The sequence below is a fragment of the Schistocerca piceifrons genome, chromosome 7 (assembly GCF_021461385.2).
Source record: "Schistocerca piceifrons isolate TAMUIC-IGC-003096 chromosome 7, iqSchPice1.1, whole genome shotgun sequence".
NCBI classification, from domain to species: domain Eukaryota; kingdom Metazoa; phylum Arthropoda; class Insecta; order Orthoptera; family Acrididae; genus Schistocerca; species Schistocerca piceifrons.
Genome location: NC_060144.1, coordinates 531,635,911 through 531,656,038, shown reverse-complemented (window position 1 = coordinate 531,656,038; position 20,128 = coordinate 531,635,911). Strand labels below are relative to the sequence as shown.

Genomic DNA, 20,128 nt, shown 5'->3' with positions numbered 1-20,128 from the left:
ATATAATACTTAACTTTAATCCACAATTGTAGAACATCTCTCGTTACGGTACATGCTTCATAATATTAATTATCAATTGAATACGGCGCCTTGCTAGGTCGTAGCAAACGTAGCTGAAGGCTATGCTAACTATCGTCTCGGCAAATGAGAGCGTATTTGTCAGTGAACCATTGCTATGAACGTAGGCTGTACAACTGGGGCGAGTGCTAGTACGTCTCTCTAGACCTGCCGTGTGGTGGCGCTCGGTCTGCTATCACTGACAGTGGCGAAACGCGGGTCCGACGTATACTAATGGACCGCGGCCGATTTAAAGGCTACCACCTAGCAAGTGTGGTGTCTGGCGGTGACACCACAATTTTCAAGTGACTGAGCTTATGTCATTAACATATTAATTTATGGCCAATGTTGAGTTTGACGTCCTGCAATATATGTTAAACACATGAACTCATTCATTTGAAAATGGCACAGAAGACCGAAAGTTGTGTCATAATTAAATAAATAACAATACAGTGAAATGGCGTTGCATTCATTTAAAAAAATTTCAACAAGCCTGGCGAGATAACAAACAAATATTAATATGCCAATTTCAGCAACAAGATAGACTATGCTTGTGTGTTTATGTTTTCATGGGATTACCAGTGATTTCCAACGTTGTAGAGTTGAAAAGAAGGTCTATATTCGTCAACAACATAAACGATTCTAGAGGAAAATAGCTTAATTCACTTACTTCAGTATGTTGCTAAAATTATTGCTCGTGATATGGTTGTTCAGAATGACACACTTTTTTTAATTTTTTTAGCACCTAGAGACTTTCTATAGTCTCAGTATCGTCCTTTGCATAATATGTTTGTGATACAAGATGACAATACATCCATATTCTTGTCTAAGGAGTGCCTGATGCACATACTGGTGTGGTTGTGTGGTAAGTACTGCGTCTTCTTTCTGTATATTATTTCCCTTACGCTTATCAATCACAGACAAGGAGTATCACTAGAATTTTGGACTAATAGTAAATTTCATGCCACCGGTCAGTGTCAGCAGGCAGAGAGTGTGAAATATGGTGATCAATATAAAGTAACAATCTGTATAATGTTTAAATGCCCAGCCTTCCTTGTTCTGATCGGTAGATGCCGCAGAAAGTCGCTAAATCGACCGTTGCTTGGTATTCTGTTAAAAGTGATTGCGTGGAGCAAACCATCATATTTTCCTGCTTTTAAATTATCGTTATTTAAAACGATTTTTTTAAAAATTACCGCATCATATACACTCTGTCTTATACCGAGTGTTTATGAATACACTAAACAGTTTACTTTCTCCTAATTATTTCTGAATTGTTAAATATAGTGAACCCGCCTCCGTGGACGAGTACGAACAAGGAGTGAAAATGCCAATGTGACGCCATTGCCACTCGCGTGACCTTGTTTCCGTCGCTAACCCGTTAATTATTAACAGTGTTACACTGGCACTGTTTTAGGTGCATTGTTTCTGTGTAAAAGTCATTTCTTATATGCAGAAGGCATCCACTTCCCATTATTTGAAACGAGTAATATCGTTTCCTGTACGGGTATGTAGACGTACCGAGAACAGTGTCGTCTGATAGTTAAATGTAACTATCTGCGAAAGAGAAAGCTGTTGGTACCAATCGAGACCGTTCCACTTTCGTCTGCTGCTCCCGTCTGCTACCATGTCGAGAGGTTTCTAGTGTGAATAGTTATTACGTGGGAGTATAATGCCATTCTTCGTGAACTGAGGGGATGACGTTCGTTGAAACGTGTGCTGAAGTGTAATACACAGAGAATTGCAGTCTAGTACTTTATGAACAGCTGGCTCCGTACCGCTGTTGCTCAGGCGTTGCGCTGCAGATGGTGAATGCCCTCGCGAAGTTGGTTTGTTCGGAAGCAGACTGCACCGGTTAAAGCGCTGGGCGCCGGGTCGTTTGAGGCGCGGCGCTGCTCGCGGTAGGGGAAGTGTGGCAGTCGTCCGGGCGCCGTGGTGGGGGAAGGGGTGGGCCTTCGCGCGGACGAGGAGTGGGGACGCGTCCCCGTGGTGGGGGAAGCCGCGCCGGGCGGGCGGCGGCGGCGCCAGTCTACGCCCGTCCCCCGCAGCTGCAGCACGCGCGTCGGCACCGCTCGAGCGTAGCGCGGGCGACAGCCACCTGGCCCGCACTGTCACCCTGATCTAGCGCCCTGCCGACGCCCGGGAGGAGATTGCGATCAGAGCGCCAGGGGACACCTCCTTACTGACAGCCATGCAGCCGAGCGGGGAAGAGTTATGACAATCACAGAGACAGCTGGAGGCACTGTTTGGGCTCAGTGACCGCTGGTTTCCGATGTATCCCGCGATGTCGCCGATGGGTACAAGTAAGTTGTGTGGAGTGGTTCGTTTTAGTACCTCCTTGGGATAAAGACAACGATGCTAATAACAAGAAACAATAAAACAAATTATGTACACTAACTAACTTTATTTACATAAAATATTGCTGTTTTATTATAATTTATCTGGGTAAAAAAGACATTTTTTCGTATTGTGTTATGTTCTGAGGGCAGTGCCATACGGTGGTATTTGTGTATGTCTAGCCTCTGCGTGTAGCAGTATGGAAATGGATAGGTATGGAAATGACAGGTAATAGTCGGACAGTAATGGATACGTGTGTCTTTTCCGCAGGTGACGACGCGACCCTGCGGCGCATGCGCACTGCCCACGACCAATCAGCGCTCAAGTCGGCGCCCAGCGGCCTCATGATGGAAGTGGTAAGTACGAGCACTGCACGATCTTCTCTTCTCCGTGCCCCCCGCCCCCCATCACCCTCCTACCTTCCTACCGCGGCGGCCCCCTACCAGCAGAGTTCCCAAGTAAGTCTCCGCCTGGCGTGTTTTCCCCCCCTCGGTTCTTGAGAGGCCGATAGATACTGACTCCTCTCTCTCGGCGGTGCCCGGTTGACAAATTACGCGGCCGGCTCGAGGTGGTCGGCGGACGACGGCCAGTGTACCGGCGGTTGCACTCGCCGCAGCAGTGCGCGCCCAGGATCGGGTAGTCAAAGCACACTCGCGCAGCAGGATCGGTCAGGTTTTGTCGCGCACGACGTGCGGCATGTGAGGCGCACCGCGATGCTGACGCAGAACAGCGCCGCGACGCCCGGCGTCGCCGCAGCCGCCCCGCCGTCGCCGTCGCCGCAGCGCCCGACGCCGACGCCGGCGCAGGCCTCTCCCGGAGCGGCATCTCGCCTCGCGCCTCTCAACGTGAGTCGCAGCCCACTCGCTCACCTCTCGCTCCGACACTCTGCCCTGCTCGTTCAGTTACCGCCTGACACCGAAAATCGCCCTGGCCCACTGGGCGTCGTGGGTCTATAGACTCCACCTGACGTGGCCTTCCACATACTATGCGAAATCACCTTAAGGGTGTATAATACTTAAGCGGCTCAGAGAGACGGAGCAAAACTAATTTGTAATGAACAGCCCACTTAAATCATAAGAGGAAACATCAAAGTTTGATTTCGAGAAAGTAATTTCGTCTTTCGCTTGGAAAACATCAGAGTACTCAGCTGTTAATGATAAAGGGCCAACAACTGCAGCAGTTATCGTGTGATTACTTTCCGTCCTCGGACTTTTTTACGCAACAAAACTGCCTATATCTAGGTGCCTCTGCCGATATGATAACGGAGATCCATACACGAGCGCCTTATTCGCATCCACAACGCATCCTTCCGCGATGGCTAATTTTTAAACTTCGTAAGGCACAGATCCTACGGTATAACTTCTCCTGGCATAGATTTTCGCTTGCTGAAGTCGAGTCTGGAAATTTACATTCCGTTCTATAGGGAGGCCTACGTGGGGGCTGAGTATGAACACACTTTAATGGAAGCTAGCCTATCGTACTCTTGATACGTTCGGAATATTGCAAATTTACGTCGTAATAACTGAGTCGTTGCTAATATTTGTAGCAATTGTTCTTCTTTTAGGTTTATCATGTAGAAGAGAATAAATATTATTCGTTTTTTGCAAGTGACGGTTGATTTTGTTTCCAATTAAACCAGTGTTGAAGCCTATTACAAACAGGTGATACATGTTTAGTGGAAAATATTCAGACGGATAAGTGTAATGTTTATTCTTATGTACATGACATACATAATTGCTGTACCGAATTTTCTGAAACTTTCTGCGATACACTTCTACAATGTTAGGAAGTCGAATGAAGTTCCGTTAAAAATTATCGTCACATTTTGCTTACCGTTTACATTTAGTCATTTAATTACTTTTATTATATTTACGTTTATTCCACACAATGTCGAATCATGTTGATGTGCTTCAGTGCAATTAGGGTTTCATTGAATACTTGTAAATAAATTTAAGATGAACGTTGGTGGATTTACTAACACTTTTTACGACTTGTCGTACGTGATAAACAAACAGGAGTCAGGCCACGAAGCGATGATTCCAATGCATAGAGATTGTCCTGGAAGAGCCTTACACTAGCTTTGAAGCAGCTTTCGGTAATTGTGTAAGTGACTTGCTACTGGAAAAGAAACATGAATGACGCAGTCGTAAGGCAACTGCTGAAAAACAGATGCAAGTGTGTGGATAGCCTGAAAGAACAACCTATCGCCTTATTCAACCCCTGCAGGTCATTGCAGAATGAAACTAACATAGCGTCAATCTGTCTGTTATGAGTGATAATAACGATTTAAAGCAAGAACTTTTTTATGGTGCACATTTGCAGACGAGCGAAAATAGTAGTACTAATACTATCCTTTAACTTTTGTCCGTAAAGTAATTACTATTGCTAGTACCCGTAGCTGGCTTGTACCCGAAAAGTAATATTACGGAAGGTAACCGCATCCGAGAACACTTCTAGCTGTACAAATCACCTGATACGGTTTTTCATATACCATACTACGCAAACTAAACTAAGGGCTACATTGCTAAACGAGCAGGGATCAGCTCTGTGAGAAATACAGCGCAAAGCGTATTTGCAATCTGGTCATGAGCTGTCGAAGCCGACGAACGTGAGTGAGAATAGGATTCAGGTAACAGACGAGTCTCTAACGTAGCCCAGTATCTACGTTGGCACAAAGTTGGACGCACTCCCCGTTATGAATACAGAAAATTGCAACGTAAACTCAGAAGAGATATATTACGCTATTCTCCGACGAGTATTTTGATGCAAATTATGTACTTATACTGTAAATTGAGAAAAATGCGAGGTGCATAAATCTTGCAACACCTCAACGCCAATCAGCGTAATTCTTATATAGAAATAACAAAGAAATATCTGCTCCAGAACGTTTTACTACTAGAATTCCAGGCGTATGCGCATTGTTCCGTGATATCAAGTTTTTACACACCGACATTTGTGTTAAATTTGCGGGAATCACAGGTAGACTTACAAGTAGAGTTAAATCTGCATGACTCATATAACACGTGTTATATATTTACATTTTTTTAAATTGTGGTTTTTGGCCTGAAGGCCACACATATCTGTATACTATTTAGATTTTATGAAGTGACGTTCTGACATTTTCGCGGTGCGGAATGATAGATCAGCTATCGGGGACCGCATCGAATCCTTTGCCGTGTAAATAAAGGGTTGTTTGATCTCTTTAAATCATTTTATATGAATAGTGAAAGAATGCAGATTCAGTGCCTCGCTGCGTTCAGTGAGCGAGGTGATCTTGAGCGTAATGATCCCTGCACGACAGATTCCGTTAGATAAAAAAAAAAGAAACATGAGTTGACGGATACGCCATAATACATCTGAATGAAACAGTCAAGGCGAGAACATTGGAAACATCAACAAAGAGCGTGAACATTACGACCTTAAATAGTATGCACTGCAATCCTGAGATATTTTACTACGTTTAGGTGTGTTATCGACCGATATGCATTCTGTGTGCTGTTCTTGTACTGTACTGAACATACCCTGAACTCCGTATTGCCTCGGAAGAGCACGGTTTCTTCCCAGGAGAGAAGCGTATGAAGCGTCCGCAGGATGTGTTTTTCGAAGGACGGATTAGGCCTGAAACTACAGTAACTCTGTCGGCAGAGCACGAGTGTATGTATCACTTTTCCTCGTCTGATAATATGTTTAGCACCTTCAGATAACTACTCGCCCCCACCTAATTTTTCAGGCACCCATTTACCACAAATTGTAAGTTATACAGACGATAAAGTGACACAGAATTCGATTTCGCATGTGATGGTGTTGTATGTGTCTTTAGTACTCTGCCCTATGTTATAAATATAGCTGAGTATGAAATGAGATTTCGTTTTTCTTTTTCTTTTCACGATTAGGTTTCTGGCATACTAGCTGTCACATTTCTGGATACCCATCAGCGCTTAACGTATCGGTTGCGCTGAGTTAACGTAGTAAACTTAAAAATTGTCCCCAGTAACTATTTTAAAGAATTACAGCGTGCATTCATCGTCAGTATTGCTTGAAAATTCATTAATGTGGTTACTGTTCCTGTTTATGTGTGTAACATGTCCAAATAATCTGTCTTCCTTACCTTCTGCGATATTTGCTGCTGCACAATAACCTTTTCTCAAGTTCAATTCACTAATGTAAGACTTTGAGTGTTAGGTCTACTCATCCTCGTTTCGAAAAAGTTGCTGTTATTGTTAAGTGCTGAGCAAGTACGTATTCTATTTAATAAGACTCAAGGAAATTTTTTGTGTTCGTTATGGGACACAAAAACTTAGATCTGATAGGTTTATGAACGAGACAACGTCATGTATAAATGATTTCCTTCTTTCTTTTATCTATTCCCTCTTTCTTTGTGGAATATGATGACTATAAATTGTCATCTCTTACTTTTTTTCTAGCTTACAAACGCTACGAATAGTCCCTAATGTATTATTTTTTGAGGGATTGTATGAAAGGAACTCCTTTAAAATTAATCAGGACAACAGTTACTAGCATCGGAGAAGTTTAACAGTTAACGGATTAGTGAAACTCATTGTGTATCCACGGAGATGACTTTTTTTTTTTTTTTTTTTTTTTTTTTTCAAGCATCGAAAACTGTCGGAGGAGACAACTTACATTTGCTTCGTTTGCAACCAGGATGCAATCCAAATCATGTTGCTACGACGGTTTCACGATCACGCCATACGACTTTCCTAAATTTTCTCTTCTCAACTACAAAGTTGTAGAAACAAGATTTATGTGATGACACAAAAATCAATAAAAAGACAGTTTGAATAAAACCAAACGGGAAACAGTTCAGGATTTAATTTCGTAGCCGTAATAGTAGATTTGCGTCTCAAGTTCGCATTATTAATGCATATTATGTAAATTACGCTCTTACTATTTTGAAGATAAGGGCCTGTGTATTGGCAATGGATTTTAAGTACTTTAGTTATCTTTAGAAGATGAGACAGGTCTCATTACGACCATAGTGCACAGAATCGTAACGCTGCTCGTCTTTATAGAATCTGTTTCTGAACATGACTAATTTTTTTTTAAATCTACCGCTGATCTTTTGCAATGTGTTACATGATACATAATAAATCGGTTTCTTATTTGACCGCCAATATACAATTAATCTGATCGATATGTATACTGTGTACACAGAAATCAGTAATATTTGTGTTACGTACTATGCTGTGAAATACGTATCTTGTCGATTAACACTCGATGGTGACCACATATTTGCAGATAATGATTTACTGTGTTTTGTGTGTATGATTTCGAAATCAGTACTAGTTAAATATTACTGGTTGTACTCAAACAACCGGCAAGAAAATCACAGAATTGTTTGTATAACTACACAGTAGTTACTGCCAAGTAAAAATAGCACTGATATATTCAGTTGCAAGTAAAGGCAGTACGGTGAAATGAATCGCAAGAACACTTGTTTCACAAACTACTACCATCTTTGACTCAAACGTGTTGAAGACAGCGGGTACCTGTTTCTATTTCGCACGAATATCATTTTCAAATGTCTTATAGGAGTGGGCGACCAGCACATAAAAAGTTGGAAACAGATTTAATAATATTCCGAATAAAATTCCTGGCTAATAAACTTCATTTTCTTTTCGTGGCATGTTGAGTGACTTCACTCATACGTCGGGACAGCCATTTCAAGAAAATTACGACCTATTTCTTTATTGTCAGACGTAGGGAAGAAATGAAGCCTTCATTTTGGAAACAAGTTATATATCTACGCTTCATTACATCAGTAACTGATTTCGCTGTGGGTCGTAAGGTTGCATACGTGAATTTTCGTAAAAAGTAATTTATTCAAATCAATTGTGCGTGGGGCACAAAATCGCTAGGCAATTCTGCTGCGCTGACTAGGCGTAAATGAAGATGTGTGAAATTGTATATTCTAGGCGACTTCAGTGGTGATTTTTAATGCCTTTTTGGCATTTGTAGGACGTATGCTATACTCACACATAACTACCTCATTCATCACACAAAACTAATGCTTGCTTTTTATTTTATCGTTTAAAAGTAAGCTTCAACTGACGAGAGAACTGGACAACGAAAGACAGTTCCTGAACTCCGCATGTACTTGAGGAAACATAGAATATAACCTCTTGAAATGTGTCAGAAAAAAGCCTTTGAAATTGATCTTAGTACACTGGCGTACCTAGCCAGTAAGGCGCTTCTTTCAGAACAGGCTTCTGTTTCCGAATAGCGCCTGCGAGGTAGACTTTGAAGAATGTTCTGCGACTTTCTTCTTGTGGTTTCACTTACGTTTCTACACTATTCTTACGGCGGATTACAGTTTATATTAGCCGCATGATCGCCGGGCAACTCGGATATGCTTTGAAAATGAATTTCTGACGGAGAAACATACTCTCCGAATTTTTGACAAAATTGCAACCTCCATCGGTACTTCGCTGAAATTGATAGTAAGATAAATGAGATTTATCTTATTTGTTATCTGTGTAATTGTTGAAGAGAGTTGCATTTAGACGGTTTCGTAATAATTCCTCAACTGGTCAAAAACTCGCAGTCGGATCTTTAGACAATATTGATAGCAGGGATACTGCCTAAAAGCTATTTTGTTCTTGAACATGAGTAGCGGATGTGAACTTCAACATGCATAACAACATAATAATTGCCAGTGGCTCTTTTTAAATCCTGAACGCCAGTTGTTCTTTCTAAATCCTGAACTACCGAATATTACGTCTGAATGTCGCCTTTGTAGAGCGCTGAATTCGAAGAAGACAGAGGGATGGGTTTTTGTTACGTAACTATTTCACAGAAATTGCCCTTCACATCTGTATCTTTATGTAAGCGTTGGCATTCAGCAAGTGACGTTTTTAAACGGCCCAGAAGTGAGAAATGATCACGTCGACAACGTTAGCGAAAAGCGGTGTGTGTGTCACGGCGAAAGCTTTTCAGTATTTTTGCTCTTCTTTTTTGCGGTCCGCCCCCGCCCGATAAACAGCTCTCGGAGCCAGTGTCGCCCCCACGCGGATTTTTTTCGGACGTCGGCCCCCACGCGCGCGGGGACAGAAACAATCGGGGCGACTGTATTTTTAAGCGGCGGCAGATCGGATTTGGCTCGTGTTTGTGTTGCAATCAGCCGATAATCAATACCTCTCTCTATTAGCGGCGCTCCGCGCGTAATGACGCCGGCTCGTCCATTACCGTCGCCGGAGCGGCCGCGTTCGCAGTAATTGTTTTAATTATCAGGTGAGCGTCTGGCCCGGACCCGAAACGCGAAAATAAACAGCGGCGGCGGGCGCTGCGCGTCCATCGCACCGCCCGCTAAAGAAACTAATTTGCTAGCGGCTGCTGCGCTCTCTCGTGTTTGTCAGGTATGCGTCGAAGCGCCGTAATATATCACTGCTCTCACATTTACCCACATATCATTCTCCTGTGCTATTTACTCATTAGTTGATAGAGCACTGTGTAAATTACACGAGGTCACACGGCGCTTCATATGATATCATGAAATTTTGAAAGGGTAGAAGAGTATGAATCATCACACTACGAAGTTCGAGACTAAAATAGCCATGAAAGCAAATAATACTAGTAAAAAACAAAAAATTGTCTGCCCCGAATAACACATCCACGAGCAAAGAATTTACTGCGTTTTACAACTTTCCATAATGGGAAAGTAAAGAAGAAAGAATAATCATTTGCCATATTGGAAAGATTGTTTTTTCGTTTCTGTTTTGTAATGAAAGATGTGGGTGTATTCCTGAACCAGTTACAGTCACCAGTTATCTGTCGTTATCTTAATATTTTGCTCGAATCATTTTGGAAAATTATAGGAATCCAAGTAAAGATGTCTGGACTAGGTACGCAAGCATGAATCCTCTTTATGGGAACTTTCTCGTGCTTTTTAATTCGCTGCTTTAAGTTAAAATAATAATTAAAACGACTTTTGCCGCGCGGGGTAGCCGTGCCGTCTAGGGCATCCTGTCACGGTTCGCGCGGCTCTCCCCGTCGGAGGTTCGAGTTCTCCCTCGGGATGGGTGTGTGTGTGTTGTCCTTAGCGTAAGTTAGTTTAAGTTTGATTAAGTAGTGTGTGAGCCTAGGGACCGATGACCTCAGCAGTTTGGTCCCATAAGACCTTACCACAAATTTCCAAATTTAACGACTTTTAAACGAACTGAACTATTTTTCTGCGCCATTGTTTAAGAGAAAAGCGTCCTTTTAATAGAGCTCAAAGTATTTTGCAGGAAATAGGAGGAATTTGCTGACAGAGATGTCATCAGCTTGAGTTTCGAAACAAACGGTTTCTGAATAAATGGCTTGAAAGCTTGCTGAAGCGTATTGAAATTGTATGTTGCTGTTTGATGATAAATAATGTAATGTTTCTTGTATTTATTGAATGGTAGCTGCTGTTCTTTTGAAACGTATTCTAGTTGTAAACTACAGATCTAATGAAGCGAAATGATTCGCTGCAATGTCAGAGCAAGAAAACCCAGCTTATTAAACAAAGTTTATTACTTCTCTCTTTTAGATTAAAAATATTCTTCGGCCCTAGCAGTAGTGGCCCTGAAATATGATCCTATATGACATGACAGCGTGAAAATTTGCTATCACTAACGTCGGCGACGGAGAATATTATAGCCGGGAATGTATCTGTATAGAACTTCAGCAGCAAGTAGTGAATACGTGCCTTTCGGGAAGAACGACTGTTTTTAAGCCTCCGTAAGAGTTCGAATCTCTATAATTTGACCTTCACGGTCATTTCCTGGGGTGGCTGCTTAAAGGAGGAAGCAATATGTTCGTTGACACTTGTAGAAACGTGCGTTCTCGACACTGTAACGGTAAACCACACCGTCAAGCAAGGAGAAAAAGAGAGACCTAGTTAAAAAATCTACATATATTAAATTGAATGATTGGGCTAACGATTTCTCCTTTTTGCCTCAATATTTGTTTCTGAAAAATCTTGTTTTTTCATTAATATTTCTTCAAAGAAAACCTTCTCAAGGAGGTCTCGTAAGCTACATAAATGGAATATCATACAGTTCTGCCGAATATGATTGGGGATCTCCAAATATCGGCCTTGCAAGCCTCGCGCGCGGAATGACACAGAAATTCAGGGAGAAAAATGTGACTCGCGATAGGTAATTTGTGATCTCATCCCAGAGTTGTGTTATGTAACTTCTTACGTTTACTTGGTGTTTTAAGTGATTAATAATCTCTTGATTTTGCAGACAGCTATTAGTGTGTTATTGTCAGAACATTTCGGAGAGGAATGCCAGATAGGAACAGATGGTACATACGAGGTACAACGTTGTGGGGGCTAATACCTTCATCAGCCATCGCGATTTACGATTTGTATAGCCACCCTAAATTACTTTAAGTGAAGGCAATGACCCTCGCTTAAAAGGCGGTAATATTTCAGTCTCGCAGTGATGTACTACGTTTATTATACCTCGAATACGAATAGTTACGTGAGCATCACTCCATAGCGCGACAGTCTGCTTGTAAATTGATTATATTGCTACTAGACATTCACAGCTTCGTGTTTTGAACCTCTATTATGGAATTATTAGAAGATCTAAATATGCGATGATGAAAAAATAAAATGCCTTTAGGCTCTTATGTTGGCTGGAATACTTTAGCGTAATAATCAATTCAAAGGGTAGTCGGATGTACCCTTAGGTGTACACATAACATCTGTAGGTAGTAAAGAAGAAAGGCAGCTCTTTAATTCTTACCGCTATACATTCTCTAAACTTAGCTGCTGTCCGCAGATGCGCACAAGTAAATGCTTTTGTCCAGATTCGTGAGAAAAAATATACTTTACAATTTTTTGATTATGGGGAAACCGCTCTAATAGCCAACACCTGCCACAATAGAAGTCCCTCAGGTCAGGAAGCACACTATGCTAACCGCGATATTTACGAAATCATGTTCAGACATTCAGCCCAGTGAAAAGATTGTAACTACGAATAGGTCTGCTGAGACAGTGGTTTAAAATCTAAACATGGATACGACCACAGTAATAAAGTAGTGTACATTTTCATTCCACACCTTCACACAGTGTCCGAAAGTGTACCATTCTAAGCTGTTACACGACAGATAATTACAACGTACGACGACTACGTCTTTACACGCGTGGCCACTGGTGTCCCACCATTTGCGAAGAGACAGCCAGCGGGAGCACTTCTTTTATTCGAGTCTTTGCGATAACCACTTACTTCAGAAATTATTATCATTGGGCAGCGTACGTCAGTCAGTCGGGAACAAAAGTGACTGGCAGGTACCCTGCAGCGCCCCGGTGACATCGTCAGAGGCACATAATCACCGTCAGTTAGAGGCCAACTTAACGAGCCGCCTGTGCAGTTCTGATCGCCTAACTGTTTCTGTCGAAGTCAGCCCCTCATCAGACTGAGAAGTGGTCATTAGCAGAGAAAGAACGCGCCTCTTAATGCTATATATGCAAGTTAATCTTTCGCGATCTCCTAAACAAACTCAATCTTACTGTCTGTTTACATTACAGATGCGAGAGGTAAGTTCCACACTTTTTCAAGTGTGATTGCTAATAGTTCTTACGAAATTTGCACTGTCCACATTTATTTCATTAATAGTTATAAGTGATACTTTTTTTATTGTTTGAAGACGGAGTTCCAGTAATATATTCTGCTTTCTGAAACATTATAATTCTGCAAACATCTTGTCTAAAGTTTTAGCGACAGTACGTCAGTCAATTACAAACACCTACTAAAGACGTCACCGGAGTGTGCGGACACACTTGTGGCCATCGTGCATTCTGCTTTTCTTCATATAGTTGTTACGATCGAAAACGAAACAAAGTTTCGTCCTTAAAATACGACCTTACTTACCTTTTTGATAATATCATTTACGAGACGTAGCGGCAAAAATTTATCGCTCTCTTAATGTCATTGCTGCTAGCACACGTAAAAACGTAGCAGTCAACATCATCTTTCATTTTGAAACAGTGTTACTATCCCATTTCTACATGAAAGGCCAAACTGGTGCAGTGTACCATAAAACTGAAATTAACGGCAACGCTACAGTAAGATCTGTGTATTATGAGTTCTTTGACAGGTATTCCACAATCTAATTTTCCGGTGGCAACACTGTAGTCCTGCGTGCATATTCAGACTGAACTTGCTGAACGCTAAGGTAATCGAAAATTTTTTAGAAATGTAGCAAGTTGTTGTTACTTCGTATGAGAGACTGACAAAATCCGGCTGCATTCCTGACATTTCAGCGATTCTTCTTGAACGATACATGGCGTTCATCTACTTTTTATTTATTTTTTAGATGTTTCTGATGAATTACAAGGGAAATATTCCAGTCGCACTTGCGATTGCACTAATCCGAAATCGATTACCACGTTTTAAATTAGTCAGAGCAGTTGTAACGACAGACATAAATTTTAAAGACCTTCATTTATGGTAAGCACTACATTAAAGGTAGATGGAAACGTAGATTTTCTTCATGAATCTATTACCGTCGGTTCCGTTCCGTTTAAAAGTCAGATATCCATGTTTTCCGTGGAATAAAGTATGATCGACAGTACGGCTGGACACATTTAAATACATTTTTGTCATTCGTTAAATTACTTCACGGTATTACTAATTGTATTCACTATACATCTGAGCCGTAGAAAAATCAGAAGATGTGTCAAAGCGGTATCTGATTGTTTTCATTCACTTCCTTCCACATTGTTTCTTTGTAAATCGACTTCTTGTGACTGTATGTGGTTATTTCAAGTGCCTCTTAGTATCATTTGACAATACTGTTGGCTTCTTACTGGTATTAAATCTATCCCAGTTTACTTCTATCTTACCAGAATGGGTAAGACATCCCGGCGGCATGACTTTATTAACTGATTCGATGCACAAAAGAGTCGAACAGCTTGACAGCTAGTAATTTATAGTAAGGCTCGATGCAATAGATTACTTCAGAAAAACAGTCCGGTTACTGAGAACTTGTGAAGCTTACAACTGGGTTGGTGGATTTTTAACGTTTAGTACGTTCTCTGAAGATTATTGGGACCTGACTGTTTTCGTTGTATATGAGTTCAGAACATCATCCCTACTTCCAGTTCATCATGATGCAAGACAGGTTAGATTGTTAGCAATATACGTTGATACATATATTGTTTATCTACTATTCTTAGGCTTCATCAACGCTACTTAAAGAAATAGAATACAGTCTCCATCAAAACATGTCGTAAGTTATGAATCTGATTCTGAATGGCGCGGTATTTCTGATCCAACTTCAGACGAGGCGCACCTGTCTAATGAAACACGTAGCTCCCATTTGTCAGGCATGCCCCCTGAGAGACCAGAATAACGTTGTGAAGCAATTTTCACCGTGTCCGTTACATCAGAAGGTACGCGGTATTAAAATGGATTTGATTGTACTATAGCTGGCACATAATGAATAAAATAAAATGGAAATATGATGATGTGAGAGACTGGAACCTGTGACATTCGAGTAACACGTCACTACATCTATCCATCATAGGAAGATTGTTATTGTCGCTAGGCGTGTATCTCTCAAGTACAACAATGGAATTCCATGTAAGAATACAAATTAAAAGAAAACCCTTATTTTTTTAAATTTTTGCGATCGTTGTGTGTAAACGGTAAATCTTTCTATTTTCGAACAACACTAACAATTCCCTACAACTTTTTTCGAAAAATGTATTCTGAAGAACAAGGTGGGCACGGTCTCCTAATCGTTTTATCTGTTGAAACCGGAGTAGAATTTCACCCAAAATAAAATGAGATGTGAAAGCTGTTATATCACCACATACATGGACAGACAGCCTTTTTTGTTAAAGTCAGAGTAAAATTTTATCAAAAATAAAACGAGAAGGGAGATCTGTTGTATCCTCGTGTACACAGTAAATCAGCATCGAACAGTCAGCAGTTCCCGAAATCTAGACAATTTTGCTAACGAAATGATGCGCTTCGCGTTCCGAGAAAATTTTCGTTATGAATTTTAATCTTTCCATCGCTGTTGACGTTGGCATCTCGGAGACATGCAACCGCAAATCAATTTTTTTGTATGACATGCTACATCATTCCCCAGGCTTCATTCTACTGATGTTAGTTATTCATACAATAATTATGATCAATTCCGCATTCATATCGATCAGTGAAACACGTCCGTACATGGGTACACGACAACGACCGGTTTCCTGCCAGGCCGCTTTAGCACGTGGCTAAAATCGCGTGAACTTATGCGAATGTTAGTTTCCTATTTTATAACACAGCCGAAACCCGGACCGACCGTGAAGGGTACGAAAATCAAAAACCAAAACTTTTAGTGGTACGTTCCGCTGTCAATTTGGGTTTCGTATGTGTTGTAAATGAGTTTTCGCGTGACTTCACGTGATTTTACTTACATTGTGAATTAGTATGGCAGGATACCGGTGGTTATCGGCTGTCCAATCATAGACGCATTTTACTGAATCGATGTGAATGTGATTGGGTTCCCAGGTAAATATGATGACTTAATGTCTATTTCGAAATCGACTGTTTACAAATTTTGCTCAAAAAGTGATGGTAATTTTGCGATTTCATATATTGCAGTAATCCGATTCACGCAAGTTCTCGTTGCTGTGTTGATGAAAATGTCTGAATAGTGAGTGTACAATGTTAGACATACCAGATATTTATCGAAGTGTCCGCTATAAGAAAGGTTACGTTTGTTTTGGTAGTATCTGCGAAAATTTGTTTTGTATAAAAATTGGATGTGAGAATTTCTTGTAAATTCTGTTATAAGAGCAGAATAAAATGCAGAAAAATTTTGAAAATATTAAATATTGCTTCGGTATGTTTTCTATGATTAAATAACGATTTACAAGTTGTTTAACCGTTTCTAAGGAGGTAGTGAAGACACTGACGATGACCAGCACCCTTGACTCCCCTGCACGTCACCAACCGCTGTAATCTTGGGAAAAGAGAAAGATTAATATTAAGCAATCACCAGATCACAAAAAGGAAGTCGCTGAGGACGCTGGAATATTAACTGCCTTCAGCCACCATATTTTCAGATATTTTCTGTATGAAACGAGGGACTGCAAAATTTATTCCATAGCTATTGAATTTCGAAAAAAAATAAACAAAAAAATAAAATACAGCGGCGAATGCAAGTTGCCCAGGAGTCGCTTGATGAAGTCAACGACGATGGAGAACTACTGAAATATGTCATAACTGGTGAATAAAATTGGGTTTTGGGATACCACATCTCTACTAATTCTCAGTTCTCTCAGAGGAAGCATCTGGATCACTAAGACCGAAAAAAGCTCCACAAGTGCACTCATATGTAAAGGTTATGCTTGTCGTGCTATTCGATTTTGACGGCACAGTACACCATGTTTTCTTGCCACAAGGATGAACGATCAGCAAAGAATAAGTTCAACGCCGTTTGCGTGAACCAAATCGAAAAAAGTGCTGTTCACACATTGTGGTTACTCGTTAACTTTTGGCGAGAAACAATACTGTAATGATGCTCCAGACTCCATACTCTCGAGACATTTCCCACGTGATTTTTTTTCTGTTACCAAAAATAAAGCAAAACGCAAGGCTCGTCATTTTACAAGCATAGATAAAATTATAAACGCATGCGAAAGATCGAGTCCCAAAAGTGTTTCGGAGTTTGGAAAAAGTGCTGACATACGTGTTTAATATGTAATGGCGATTGTTTAGAAGTAAATGGCATTGATGTACTGTAGACACATAAAGGAGTCTTCAAAAGATCCGTTTTGTTTTACATCCAATGTAGGCCGAGGATTACACATCATGAAATCTCTCGTGAATGCTGTTGACAAGAGACTTCAAAATAACATACTGATGACTCGTAAGTCCTCTCGATCTATCAGCCTTCTAAGATCGTATTCTTGATGTCGTGAGTGCAAAAGTTTCCTACGTCTCATTTTCGGACTATTCCACACGTTAACGTTGAATCAGGCCATGTTACTACGCTCTGATATCCCGAGTATGTGCCGACAGTGAATTACGCTGAGAAACCAGAAATGTCATGCCACACAGGAGGTGGACAAAATATGGAAAACAGACAGAAGTACATGCTTGCGATGTTGTACTTGACCACGGACGGCACCGGCGCAACGTCCTTGCGTTGCAAGCGCCATTCGCGGTCATAACACTGTTCTTCGTATATGCGATTGCAGTCTTTCTCGGCGGATTCCAATGATGAATTATTCTCTGGTTATCAGCCGAGTGGTGGTGTCGTCTTGTCGCAACGTTTCGATGAGTTTAGTAACCATCATCTTCTGGTGAGAAGATGATGTGTACGAAACTCATCGAAACTTTGAGATAAGACGACGCCACCACTAGGCTGATAACCAGAGAAGAATTCACCACTGTTCTTTGTAGTTTTGAGTGATTTATATCCGAGAGAAGTGAATTTGAACGTGGGGATATTGTTGGTGATGGTGTGGCAGGTTCTGCCGTAGCCAAGGGAGCGGAGTGTTTGATCTTTTAAGGAGGACCCTATCGAAGGTTTATATCGCAGGCTGCAAAAGCGGAGAAACGTCGTCCGCTAAGTCACAACGCGCACGAAAATGTGTGTTGAGTGATCATGACAAACAGTCGTCGAAGACGGTTGTGATGAGAAATAAGACGATTATGATGATGTTTGGTTTGTGAGGTGCTCAACTGCGCTGTCATCTCACTACCAATTTTCACACAGTCCAATTTTTTTCACATTACAATGTAACCACTGTCACGGATGATGATGATGATGATGATGATGACGATGATGAAGGAGACAACACGAACACCCATTACCGGTCAGAGAAAGTCCCCAACCTGGCCGGGAATCGAACCCGGGACCCCGTGATCCAGGGGCAACAACGCTAGCCACTAGACCACTAGTTTCGGACGAAATAAGAGGACGATAGCTGCAAAAATCATTGCACAAGCGAATGTCGCACTCGCAAGTCTTCTCAGTACCAAAACGATACGAATGGATCTCCATCAGAAGGGAATTATAGGACGAGCTGCAATTCCAAAGCCACTCATCGGTGATGCAAATGCCCGTAATACCGAAGCCATAAAACTTGGACTACAGATCAATGGAAGGAATTCATTTGGTCGGATGAGTTTTGTTTCATAATTTTTCCAACTTGTGGCGCGGTTTGCATCTTCGAACACACTTCCAAGGCTAGAATGCAGACTGATTGCTACCAAGACTACATCATGGCGGGGACACGACAATGACTTGGGCAGCCATGTGGTATTTCGCGGGCCAATGATTAGTCAGCAAGGTCACATTCCTGCCGAGAACTACGTGACCATTTTGGTTGATCAGATCGATCCCCTTGAACGGATTTTATTTCGTAGTTGTGATGCTGTGTTCAAAGAATACAGGGTTCGTGTTCACACCGTTTGCACCGTCCAGGGCTGCTTTTATGAGGATGAGCTGTCGCATCTTCCGTGACCACCACAGACATCAGATCTCAACCTTACCGAGCCTCTGTCACGTACTTTGGAGAGAAAGGTCAGTGGTCGCTATCCACCTCTCTCAGCGTTGCCTGCAGTTTCTAACAACCCTACCACAACAAAGGTCAAAATTTAATAATGATTCTGGTGTTGCTCACGCTGCCAAACACTGCATTTTCGGACAACAACAAAGTGATTATGTGGCAGGTGTCATTAGAGCACAGTTATTAAAGTCATTTCATGTAATAATGGATGAACTAGCCACTCATCTTTTCGTGTTTCCAACGCTGGACTCGTTGTAAAATCATAGCTCAATCGTCGAAAATCTAGGTGGTGATGAATCCAAGCTCGGATGCAAAGAGGCCTAGGTTTTATTCTGCGATATTCAAAAGTTTTGTAGATGCGCTTCACAAACCATTCTTGAAGATTAAACCTTTCAAAGTTAGCACAATAGTGATGTAAAAAAAGTAATCAGCACTCCGAATTTAAGTTACACTTCCTTTTAATTGCTTTTATTGCAATATCACGTGACACACAAATATCACTTCACAATACAAAACATACTTGAAACCATCTTCCTCACAGTCACTGTTAAAGTTCACATTTTATAAACTGGCTACAATATGCGTCTTTCCAACATGACGTCCAACACTTGACTTTTTCAAGGTCCGACTCACTAACTACTAACTAATAATCGCTTACGCACCCAAAAATCAGAGTTACAAGTACGACAAAGATGATAGTGACAAAAGAAAGAATACACATAAGAATAATATCATTGCAACATAAACATATCGATGCATCAAAGTATCTCTGCATAAAAGAAATCAAATCTGAATGTTGTCTCAGAAATATGTTAACTACTTTACAGAAACACAGTAGAATATTGCTGGTATCGAGAGGTTGAGTTGAGGTGCCGTAATGGTTGCGTAATTCAAGTACCATTACAAGTTGCCACTATTTTGGAGGAAGAGTGGTATAAGATTTACTTGGAAACCATTCTGAGACGACGGGATGCTATTTTAAATGCGAACGGTTTTCCTACGCCGTCTTAGGCATGGTAATGTGTAGTGATGCTGATGTTTCGATGCTTTTCCTCAACACTGAATGCAACCCAGGATGCCGAAATCACTTGTCTCTAAACTAGCGCTACGGCAGGGTGGTGGGCGTTTTCCGGCGCTGCCTCGCGCCGCATCTGGCGGGCCACACGCACGCACAGTGCGAGCACTGTGCCGACCGCCGCCCCACGGCCCAGCAGCCGCTGCCGC

At 41.4% G+C, this 20,128-nt stretch overlaps 1 protein-coding gene across 1 annotated transcript in view; it reads left to right on the top strand.

Moving 5' to 3' along the window:
* Positions 1-2,104: 2,104 nt before the first annotated feature.
* The window catches only part of LOC124709067 (zinc finger protein basonuclin-2-like), a 135,635-nt gene continuing 117,611 nt past the window's right edge, over positions 2,105-20,128 (top strand). Inside the window, exons 1-2 of the mRNA XM_047240716.1 lie at positions 2,105-2,360; positions 2,665-2,750. Coding sequence (XP_047096672.1) covers positions 2,330-2,360; positions 2,665-2,750 — 117 coding nt within the window. The 5' untranslated portion in view covers positions 2,105-2,329. The remainder of the gene's footprint in view (positions 2,361-2,664; positions 2,751-20,128) is intronic.